Here is a 12386-nt window from a genome sequence, read left to right on the forward strand (position 1 = left end):
AAGATGGTTAATTACAGTGCTTTTGTGTGCAGGGTGGGTGGGTGGGGGCAGGGCTGGCCAGAAAGCACAGCCCCCTGCCAGAATCCGGGGATCTCCATTGGCTGGGAGGGGAGCGTTTCCAAATTCACCAGCGGCAGAAGCGGAAATGAGTTCCTGGTGGCGCATCACAGATTTAAAAACAAAACAAGGAATGAATAAATAAATAAATAAATAAATAAATAAATAAATAAGTGGTGGCGATGGCCTCAGTCCTCCAATTAAGAGGGACGGAGGGAATGATATCCTCAGGACCCCATTTCATGGGTCCCTCAGGCGGCCACTGACTACTGATTGAGCCGTGTGCCGAGGAGCGGGATGGGGAGCCGGAATCTTCCCAGGCACGCTTGCTGCGGACCACCGAGGGAAAGGCGCCCCCTGCAGCTGTGTGCTGCTGTGGCCCTGCTCCGGAGGATTTCAGGAGGACAGTAGAATAGTTAACACTGAGGCCTCTGAAATCAGACCAGAAGTGGGTTTGAACCCTGGCTCTGCCAGTCACTAGCTAGGGGACCAGGCAGGGGAAGTGATCTTAACCTTCTGGGTCTCAGTTTCCTCATCTCTGAAATGGAAACATGGTACTGGTGTTTTTGCATTTAATGAAATAATGCACCCAGAGCGCTTAGCACGGTGCCAGAGCTTGAGAAAGGCTCTATACATGTTTCTTGCTTACTGTTTTTATTTTTAGATCTGCAGCAGGTTGAATGGTGCCCCCCCCAAAAAAAAAAGATATGGCCATGTCCTAACCCCAGGAACTTGTGAATGTGACCTCATTTGGAAAAAGAGTCATTGCAGATGGAATTAAGGATCTCCAGATGAGATCATCCTGGATGTAGGATAAGCCCTAAATCCGATGGCAGGTGTCTTTGTAAGAGAAGAGAAGGGGAGAAGACCTATGAGAGGGGAACACCATGTGACAACAGAGGTTGAGATCGGGGTCATGCAGGTACAAGCCAAAGAACACCAAGAGCTGCTGACCACCACCAGAAACTGGGAGAGAGGCCTGGAATGGATTCTCCCTCCCAGCCTACAGAAGGAGCCAGACCTTTTGACACATTTGATTTCAGACTTCTAGGCTCCAGAATTGTGAGAGATAAATTTCTATGGTTTTGAGCCACCTAGTTTGTGGTACTTTGTTACGCCAACCACAAGAAACCAATACATGAGCCCAAGTAGGAACTGCCGCCTATTCTTATCTCCTGGCCCTCTCAGTCACTGCGGTGGCTTTTGTTCTGGGAACACATGAAGTTCGTGTGCAGTTGCCTCTGCCAGGAATGCTCCTCCCCGAGATGTTCACATTACTCGGGTGTCAGCTCTGACATAATCTCAGAAAGGCTTTCCCTAATCACCCTGCAACCCATAGCCTATCATAGTCTGATTTTTTTTAGTATATATTTTTAAAATGGTGGTAAAATATGCATAACATAAAATTTAACATTTTAACCATTTGCAAGTGCACAGTTCAGTGCCATTAAGGACATTCACGACGTTGTGCAACCATCACCACGATCTAGTTCCAGAACTTCCTCATCTCCCTAAATGAAAATCCCATCCCCATTAAGCACTCCCTCAATCCCCCTCCCCCAACCCTTGGCAACCATGAACCCATGTCCTGTCTCTGTGGACGTGCCTGTTCTGGACATTTCCCATACATGGAATCACACACTGTGTGGCCTGTGTGTCTGGCTTCTCTCACTGAGTATGTTTTACAAGGATCATCCCAATGTAGCGTGTCAGCGCCTCACTCCTTATGCTGAGTAGTATATTCCATTGTATACGTGGGCCACATTTTGTTTATCCATTCACCAGTGGATGGATATTTGAGCTGTTTCTACTGTTTTTGGGTATTGTGAATAATGCTGCTATCAACATGGGTGTACACGGACTTACTGAGAAACCTATAAAAAAACCTGTTTTTTTTTCACAGCATTTACCACTATTTGAAATGATTTACTTGTTTCTTGGTTTATTCTCTTGACCCCCTAATCAGAATATAAATTTCAAGAGAAATGAGACTTGGTTGGTCTTGTTCACTGCAATGTCCTCCACAGAGGGTGGGTGCACCTGGCACAAAGGAAACGCAGGTAGAATGTGTGAACGCTGGTTCCCATCGTGGATACCAGACGACATTCTACTCACGTGGCTGCTTCCGTCATGAGTAGAATGGATGGAGAAGGGATAGAAAAGGCACCGGGGACAGAGAGGGCCGTTTGAAAATCAGCATCCCCCTTATCGACGAGAGTGCACTGGGAGCTGTCCGTGGTGCTGCAGCCATCGCCGGGGAGCCAAGGGCGTGACTCCAGCTTGGCGCTTTTCTGGTGTGTGGTTTGTTTTATGGTTTGTGTGTGTGTGTGTGTTTTGGGGGGAGTTTGGTGTATTTTTAATTGGGGTTAAAATATGCATAACATAAAATTTACCATTCTGATAATTTTAAGTGTGAGGTTCAGCGGCATTAATTACATTCACAAGGTGCAACCATCACCTCTATCATCTCCAGAACTTTTTCATCTGCCCAAACTGAAACAATAACTCCCCATCCCATTTCTCTGGTCCCTCATAATGTAAGCTCATTGTTGACTCTCTACTCCCTAGACCAGTGGTTCTCACCAAAAAGCAATTCTGATGCCCTCACCCCGGGAGACAATTGGTGATATCTGGAGACATTGTATGTTATCACCACTCGGGCATGCGAATGACATTGACATCGAGTGGCCAGAGATCAGAGATGCTGCTCAACATCATACAATGCACAGGACAGTCCCCCACAATAGAGAATTATCTGGCCCCAAGTATCATTGGGGCCGGGGCTGAGAAACTTGCCCTAGAAGAATGCCTGAAACAGTCAGTTCTCAGTAGTTTTAAGACATAGAAGTTGTTAAACCTCCTCAAGTCTCATTTTCCTGATTTGCAAAGGGGATTAATAAAAGTACATTCAACCCTCATTTCTTGTTTCCATGTTTCTGTATTTGCCTACCGGCTGAAATTTATTTGTAACATGTGTAACCCCCAAATCAATACTTACGGTGCCGTTTACAGGCAGTGCAGAGCTGTGAAAAATTTGAGTGCATGTTCCCACCTGTGGTGGGGCAAGGTGATTCTCTGTCTTTTTATTCCAGCACAGGCTGTAAACACCTTTCTTTTTCGGGGTCTATTTAGTGCCATGCTTTTGCATTTTTGTGCTTGTTGTTGGTTATATGGCTGTTTATCATGGCTCCCACCCATGGCACTGAAGTGCTATCTAGTGTTTCTAAGCACAAGAAGGCTGGGACACGCCTTACGAAGATATGCACATTAGATAAGCTTCATTCCAGCATGAGTTGTAGTGCTGTGAGTTCAATGTTGAGGAATTGACCATGCATATTAAATAAGGTGTCTTTCAGCAAAACACACACATAAAATAAGTGTATGTATTGATCAGTGGATGACAATGTTGCTCACAGGAACCTAACCCTGTATTTCCCCATGAGCAGGGGCTCAGTGTTCACTGTTCCATGTTTACAGCAACTTTAGAGAACTGCTGCTAATAATGAGAATTGACAGTATCTACTTCAGAGGGCTACTGTGAGGACTAGATAATATTGTGCATGTAAAGCATTTAGCATAATGCTTATAGTCAATAACAGGAAAAAATATATTATGTAATCTGGAAAAATATCCCATTAAAACAGACCTGCATTTGTATAATGCATGCAGCCTTCATTATTTAGAGCTGCAGAGAATTGGAGGGAGGCTGTGTGTAATTACCATGCTGAACTGTAGCCAGTGCATGGTGGGAGAACTGTGTTCTCCAGACCCAGTCGATCGTTCCTCGAGGCGACACATGGTCATAAAGACACAAATGGAAGCATGCCATCCACTAAATCACCCATACGGCTTTCCTTGGCACCCTGGGCTCGCACGGTTTCTGTCCAAGAATTAACTGACTGTTTAAATTAAGGGGCAAAATAACACCACCCCACCAGTCAGTAAATGTACTTTTTTGGGCCTTTTTTAAAATTAATTTTTTAAAGTTTGAAATAACTTTAGAATCACATGAAGTTGTAAGAAATAACAGACATCCTATGTACCCTTTCCCCCGTGTTACCCAATTGTGACATCTCACAAAATTATAGTACAATACCACTATTGCTTTTGATACAGTCAAGATTCAAAATATTTCCATCACTCCAGGATCCCTCATGTTGCCATTTTTTAGCCACTTGCACTTCTCGTTCCCCCGTCCCCATGTCCTTAACCCCAGGAAACCACAAATATGTTCTCCATTTTTATAGTTTTGACCTTTCAAGAATTTTATGTAACAGCATGTAATCTTTGGAATTGGTTTTTCCCACTCAGCATAATTCTGTAGATCTTCATCCAAGTGGTTGTACGTCTCAAGGGTTTATTGCTTTTTATTGCTGAGTATTATTCCACTGATACGAAATGTGTAGAACAGGCAAATCCATTGAAACAGAAAGCAAACTAGTGGTCGCCAGGGGTTGGGGTGGTTGGGGAGTGATTGGTAATGGGGACAGGGTTTCTCCCTGGCGTGGTGGAAGTGTTCTGGAGTTCGTGGTGATGGCTGCACGACTCTGTGAAGGTACTAAAAACCACTGAATTGCGTACCTTAAATGGGTGAATTGTATGGTATGTGAATTATATCTCGATAAAGCTGTTATTGACCCCAAAAAAGTCCCATACGTGTAATTAATAATTTGGTTATTATCTGCTTCCCTGATTCTAAGTTCCCGAGGACTGGTACAATGTCAGTTCTGCTCACTGCTGCATCCCCCCAGATGGCCTGGCCTGTAACAGATGGGTCAAGCTATCTTTCTCAAGACGAATTACACTTAGAGTAGGGTTTCTCCACCTCAGTACTGGTGACAGTTGACGCTGGATCATTCTCCGTGGTAGGGGGCCGCTCTGGACACGTGGGGTGTTAAACAGCATCCCTGGCACCCACTCCCTCCACGCCAGGAGCACCATGCCCGGAGCACCCCCAGTCATGACAACCATAGATGTCCCCGGACACTGCCCAGTGTCCCCTGGGGGCAAATCACTCTAGTTGACAACTACTTATTTAGAGCCACCGAATTTGAGGTGCTGAATGGGCTCTTAGCAGGCCCCCAAAAAAGGCTGGCATCCAGGATGTTGCTGAAGGGACAACCAGGGCTTGGCTGTATGAAAAGGGCCACATCCACTCAGCCAGAAGCGGTCGGTGGGGCACGTAAACCCACTCAAGTGGGACGTAAAGTAAAACACACGTGTAGGTTCGCATCCAGGGCGGGGCTTGGGGTACGGGGTCGGGGGTCGGGGACGCGAGGCTCCCGCAAAGCTGAGTGGTTAAAGGGACAGCGGGGCTGGGGAAGGGGCGGGACTTGGGCACAGCCCCTCCCACATTTGGGCAGTTAAATGGCAGGCGGCTAGGAGGCGGGGCTTGTGGCGGGGGCGAGGCTCGAGGCAGAATTAACGCCTCAGTCGCGAAGCAGGAAGCGAGGGGGGAGCCGCGCGGGGGCGGGGCGCGGGGCGCGTGGCGGGGCGCGTGGCGCGGGGCGCGTGGCGGGGCGTGGGGCGCGGGGCGGGGCGGGGGCGGGGCGGGGGCGGGGCGGGGCGGGGCGCGGGGCGGGGCGCGGGGCGGGGCGCGGGGCGGGGCGCGGGGCGGGGCGCGAGCGGCACGAGGCCCAGGTGACGTCACGCGCCGGGACCCCGCCCCTTCGCGCCCGGGGCCCACTCGCGCCCTGTGGAGACGCCAAGATGGCGGCGGGGAGCTACTACGGCTGTGCGCAGGGTGCTGGCCCGCAGTACAGGTAACGGCCCCGCGCTGCCCGCCGGGGGAGTCGCGCCGCGGGTACCCGCGGGTCCGCGTCTTGGTCAGAATTGGGTGGGACACGTGCTAGGGGTCCCGTTTTGGTTAAGATGGCCGCGGAGCCTGGGCGTCCGCAGCCCCGTTGTGTCTGTCACGGGGAGGGGTTCCTGACGTGGGAGGGGCCCTGGGCCTGCTGCGGGGATGGCCACTGAGCCGTGCGGCGTGGGGGATCGTGCCTGCGGGGGCCGCCGAGATCTGAGGGGGAGGGGCGGGCGGAGGGGGTGTCGGGGGGCGGGCGGAGGGGGTGTCGGGGGGCGATGCGGAGACAGGGGGGGGTGGGGGGGTTGAGGCTTGTTTGGGGGCTGAGCAGAGACTTGGGGCGGGGGTAGCCCACTTGACACGGGGGAGTCCTGAGACCCAATGGGCAGGTGGGCACCTGGGGCTCCCAGGGGAGGCAGGACAGTTAGGAGGCGTGCAGGGGCTGGAGTAGGTGTTGGGATATGTCACATCTAGAAAAGGACCAGAATCCAGGCGTTTGGGCGAGAGGGAGACCAAGGAGCCTGGAGAAGAGATGGGGGTGGGGGGGCGTGGCGGCAGCGATAGGAAGCAGCGGGGAAGGACGGTTCCGTGGGTACATAGGTGGGGTGTTTTGTACCTCAAATGTGCAAACACTCCCACGCCAGTTCTTCTTGGAGCATCTCTGCTCTCTCCTTCAGCTGTCTTTTTTTCTTTTTTTCTTTTTTTAAAGATTTTATTGGGGAAGGGGAACACGACTTTATTGGGGAACAGTGTGTACTTCCAGCACTTTTTTTCCAAGTCAAGTTGTTGTCCTTTCAGTCTTAGTTGTGGAGGGCGCAGCTCAGCTCCAGGTCCAGTTGCCATTGCTAGTTGCAGGGGGCGCTGCCCACCATCCCTTGGGGGACTCAAGGAATCGAACCAGCAATCTTGTGGTTGAGAGCCCACTGGCCCAGGTGGGAATCGAACCGGCAGCCTTCGGAGTTGGGGGCGTGGAGCCACGGGGCGGCCCCACCTTCAGCTTTCAAGATCAAGTCCCAGGCAGGGGTGCAGGGCTGGCATCCCTGAGGGAAAGTGCCCCCTCCCCCATCATTTTCATTTATCACCCTTGTGTCAGTTTCTACCTGGTAGCCTGGCAGAACCTCTTGGGCCTGTTTTCTCAGAGTCTGAGGAGCCAACCACAGGTGCCAGCCGCCCTTTTTGCAACTTGAGAGACAAGTGTCTGCTGCACTAGGGGCCTTTGCTGCACATGTTGTTCATACTTGCAAATAGATGAGGCCAGTGGAAAGTGAGTGCCATCCCCTCAACCTGGGTGTTGTGATGATGCTGCCATGTTCTTTCCTATGGAACATGGGGAACCAGACTAGGGCTTGGAAGGAAACAAGGGTTCCAGCCATTGGGAGCGTTCCTGATGTTTTCTGCACTCAGTGTGGTCTCTAAGGTGTAATGTTTGGCTGGTAATGGATTTTCTATCAGGGAAGGAATGCATAGCCTGCTGTTTCCTGGAACAGTGTTAGGTTTTTATTTTATCCCACCTTGTTTCCATCATCCTTGGTAGTATTGATTACCAATGATTAAAGAAGCAGGACTCTGCTAGTCTTGTAGTCTGTTTGAGAGCGTGTATTTCTAGAAATGCTCCACTCTTCTCTCTGCTTGCTATCTTTTCTCTTTTCTTTCTTCAATGCATTCTTCAGTCAGAACTGGAAAATCACTTTTTTTTAATCTATTGGGGTGACAATTGTTAGTGAAATTACACAGATTTCAGGTGTACAATTCTGCATTACATCATCTATAAATCCCATTGTGTGTTCACCACCCAGAGTCAGTTCTCCTTCCATCACCATGTATTTGATCCCCCTTACTCTCCCACCCCTCACCCCCCTTGAAAATCACTTTAATTTTATGCTTTGTATTAAGACTACCTTCCAGAGGAGAAATTGAGTGTTTACACTGTTAAAATAGATAGACAGACAGACTTTGGAGATATTGTGGGTTTGGTTCCACACTGCCACAATAAAGCAAATAGCACAATAAAGCGAGTCACATGAAATTTTGGTTTTCCAGTGCATAAAAAAGTTACTTACATTCTGTCGTAACCTATTAAGTATACAGCAGCATTGTGTCTAAAAAATGTACATGCCTTAATTTAAAAATACTTTGTTGCTAAAAAACGCTAAAATGGCACTGAGACTTGCTTGATGCAGGGTGGTCACAGGCCTTCAATTTGTAAAATGTGATATCTGAAGCACAGTAAAGGGAAGCACAATAAAACAAGGTATGCCTATCATTGCCGGTAGCTGTTTTCGTCATTTATTTGACTTCCTGTGCTTCCGTGTTTTAGCACAGCTATTGTCTGTATTCTGATGTTGTAGGTGACACGACATACACACATGTAACCAAGGGTGCGAAACTACCAGGAACCCAATGTCAGAACTGTCTGACTTAAGAATTGTCCCTGAGCGCACGTGTTCTTCTTTGAGAAAAGAGAAGTTTTAGCTACAACTAAAATGAATCGCACCAAAATAAATTTCAGTCTCACAAAATATTTAAACAAGATAATCTGCATTATTAGAATGATTTTAAGTTAACCAGATATTCTCTTCTGGGGGAAATGGCTTTTGCTTGGAACCTTCACCTGCTTTTAAAGTACACATTTCTCATATAATGTGCCATGGAAAAGCTGATTAGATAACAGGTTTTGTGAGTACCAACTTCATGGTGGCATTTGGACAATAGTATTTACAAAGACTGTTTCATGAATTGCCAAAGCAAAGACAAGAGTTTGTTTCTTAGAGGAATTTTGAATAGGTTTTCTTGGCTTTTAAAACTGACCACCATGGCACTGGATAGGAATATTCCTTTTTTTTACTGGATTTTTTTTTTTTTTATAAGGCAGGTGCATCTCACAGTGGCCTATGCTGGGATCGAACCAGCAGCCTTGGTGTTATTAGCACCACGCTCTAACTAACTGAACTAACCGGCCACCCTTGATAGTAATATTCCTTATATCATAATCCATAAATCAAAAATCTCTCCCAGAGGCAACGGATACCTTGGGAAAGGTACTAGAGCCCAAACTGACCCTGAGAAGTGCCGGCAGACAGAAGATTGCCTGTTAACACCCCTGGTTAGGAGCTCCCTGCTCTGTCATGTATGGCTGCACCCAGGCCAGCCTCCACTGCCTGCCCACTCACATGTCCTCAGACCCTTCCAGAGCGAACCGTACCTGCCAAGACCCTTCTGTCCCCTAAGCTTAGGTGCAAGGAGCGCAGGTTGCCCGGGAGAATCTGGTGGTCCTGCCTCGCCAGCCAGAGTGCACACTTCTAAATGGACTCCTACTCACCTAAAAGCATTGCTTTAGACACCCAGGAAGGTGGGGCCTGTGGGAACCTCTAGCTGAGTTTGAAGCAGTCCTGATAAATGAGCACCTACGCAGCACCCATTTATTCCCTGGCGGAACTGCCAGGAAGTTGACCTTGGAATAGCAAGTCACATGAGTCTTCCTGTTAGAATGTAGTTGCTGTTGTCTTTTTTAAAGGTCCATCTTAGTAAGACTAACATACATGTTAGGGATTGATTGAAGGAATTCCTTGGGAGGTAATTTTGAGTGGTAGCTCTGGACTGCCAATAAAATGTTGGCTTAAGTGTATTTTAAGGAAAAACTTTCAGATGACTGAACCATGATGTCTTAGATCCTATTACAAATACATTTGGTACATTTCAAATTTTTGAAGTGTGGATTTTGAATTTTTATTTTTTCTGTTTTAGAACCAAAAATCACCTCATCAACAATGGAGCATAAGTAAATTCTAATAGAGGTTTTTTTCTCCCCCTAAACATATTGTGTTTCTGAATTTTTAATATTTTTGTTACATTTTGTCTTTTGTCTGGATCTAATTTGTGTATATTGAGAATTATGAGAACAATACATCAAATTTAAAAGCGTTTTCAAATGACTTTTTAAAAACTATTTTTTCACATGAGTGTAATTGGTGTCGTTTTGTGTGGTTATAGAGGTAAGGGGACAAAGACCATTTATCTGGATGAATAACTGGTAGTCCTGGAAAAATAAGGAAAATGCGCAGGCATCATTTGTAAACCTGTATTCATTCTCCTTTTATCTTATATTAGTAATTAAAAGTTTGTGTAACTTCCGATCAGGGATTGCAGACAGCCCTGTATGGGCCAGACATATACATAAATGAATTGAGTCTAAGAGGGTAGAGAGTGTATGGGGTGGGGGGAACAAAGACAGAGCTTGCACCCCTCCATACACACAACACACACACACACACACACACACACACACACACACACACACCACCTGTTGTCAACCAAACCCAGCGTGGGGAGTCTTCTTCCCATTTCCCCAGAGAACCTGCAGTCCCCTTCTATGTGAAATCATGCAAGTTTTAAATACCAGCACCACATTCAGGCTATGTGGGACAAATGATACCTACCTCCACTTTATGACATCTGCTTTATATTTTTAAAAGTTTAAACATGGTACTGTAGAAGATATTATAGCTACAGTTCATAATAAAAAGGTACAGTACATTCTGAACTAGTTGGAGGAACCCTCCATTTCAACTGGTTTTAGTCAATTAAGACGATTCTGGGGTTGGGGTTTATTGTGTCAGTACCAATTTTTGTTTTCATCACAGTTCTAAGTTGTTTAGACAGCTTATTCATCAAAGCCAAGTAATGCTGTCTAATTCTGAACAAAATTAGGAGGTTTTGACAAATCACAGAGAGTTTTTGCTGTTTCTTTTTTCTTTCTTTCTTTCCTTTCTTTCTTTCTTTCTTTCTTTCTTTCTTTCTTTCTTTCTTTCTTTCTTTCTTTCTTTCTCTCTCTCTCTCTCTCTCTCTCTCTCTCTTTCTCTCTCTCTCTCTCTATCTATCTCTCTCTCTCTCTCTCTGTCTATCTCTCTCTCTCTTTCTTTCTTTCATGTCGTTTTCTATGTCTGTCATGCCTTAAATCTGAAGTGTGCTGTTTACTCATATTCTTTAGCATCTTGGTAGGAAAAGATTTGGACACCACCCAATGTCTAATTCGTTGGTAATTGTTCCCTTTTTCTGTCTCTTGTACCAAACTGCCACAAACTGAAACTGAAATTCTCTGTCTATTCTTTTCTCTTATACTTGTGTTATATGATAATTTTAAGGTTGCCAGTTTCTTTTAGCTGGAAAGTTCATTTGTAAATATTTTGGGCAATGAGATATCTTTTTTGGTAGATATTTTACTTTGGCAGATTTTCCCCCCCTAAAGGTAAGTTACATGTGTGGCACATCACTGTCCATTTGCCTTTTTATTATTTATTTATTTAAGATTTTATTGGGGAAGGGGAACAGGACTTGATTGGGAAACAGTGTGTACTTCCAGGACTTTTTTCCAAGTCAAGTTGTTGTCCTTTCAGTCTTAGTTGTGGAGGGCGCAGCTCAGCTCTAGGTGCAGTTGCCATTTCTAGTTGCAGGGGGCGCAGCCCACCATCCCTTGCAGGAGTCGAACCGGCAACCTTGTGGTTGAGAGGACGCGCTCCAAACTGAGCCCTCCGGGAGATGCTGTGTTCAATCTTAGTTGCAGGAGACGGAGCCCACCATCCTTTGCGGGAGTTGAAGAATCGAACCAGCATCCTTGTGGTTGAGAGCCCAGTGGCCCATGTGGGAATCGAACCAGCAGCCTTCGGAGTTACGAGCATGGAGCTCCACCACCTTAGCCACCAAGCCAGCCCCCCATTTGCCTTTTTAAATTAACAATCCAAGTCACTTGTCACTATTGACTAAAAATCGAGAATGGCTTCATTCTCGAGAGTGGCTTTGATTCTGTAGCATTTTTGTATTTTGGATAGTCAGTTCCATTGACTGAGGTTAACTCCATGATGAGGTTTGCTCTCTGGGAGCAGAATAAGCTATAACATCTAAGATCCTTGGAATGAATGTTTTAAAAAGGCAGTGGCTTTTTAAAACATACTGAATGTCATTGGTTGAATTCATGGTTGGTGGTTCGATGTCTGTTGTATTTGCTCATGAGAACCTCAGATTGGCTGTCCAGCCCTACTTCCCCTTGTTGACACCAGAGAGGCACATGTCAGACCCGTGTAGACGTGTCTGTGGCAGTTTTTCTGCCCCTTAAAGCAGCAAGAGAGGCTGGAACCATACATTACCCCTCACTGTTCCCAAAACATTGGCCTCTCACCAGTTTTTCACAGCATTAAAAAGGCACAGCTGTGTTGTTCGTGGTTGGAAATTCTTTCACTGCTTCTAGGAGTGCTTGTACGTATTGCTTTCTCTTTAGCTTAACCAGCACAATGTCTTCAAGACGGACTTCTTAAGCAACTGACAGGCGGAGCGAACCATGTAGCGGCCCTCTGTGTGGGTACCATATTCCTGATCAGAAGGATGGAAGAGAATTCCAGGAGTTCCCCTGCCAAGCAGAATCTGGCTCACCATCGAGGCTCGGGAAACCGCTGTCACCAGTCTGGAATCCCTGCCTCAGGAATGCCAAGCAGCCGAGTGACTGTCTCTGGGAGCTGAGCAGCCCTGATTTGGAGCC

At 46.7% G+C, this 12386-nt stretch overlaps 1 protein-coding gene across 4 annotated transcripts in view; it reads left to right on the forward strand.

The window, feature by feature from the left end:
- The first annotated feature begins 5720 nt into the window (after window positions 1–5720).
- The window catches only part of ZFR2 (zinc finger RNA binding protein 2), a 44434-nt gene continuing 37768 nt past the window's right edge, over window positions 5721–12386 (forward strand). For all 4 annotated transcript variants that reach the window (XM_081076718.1, XM_081076715.1, XM_081076716.1 and 1 more), the window contains exon 1: window positions 5721–5819. In XM_081076718.1, the coding sequence (XP_080932844.1) occupies window positions 5767–5819 (53 nt within the window). In that variant the 5' untranslated portion in view covers window positions 5721–5766. The remainder of the gene's footprint in view (window positions 5820–12386) is intronic.

Source organism: Rhinolophus hipposideros, assembly GCF_964194185.1.
Source record: "Rhinolophus hipposideros genome assembly, chromosome: 16".
NCBI classification, from domain to species: domain Eukaryota; kingdom Metazoa; phylum Chordata; class Mammalia; order Chiroptera; family Rhinolophidae; genus Rhinolophus; species Rhinolophus hipposideros.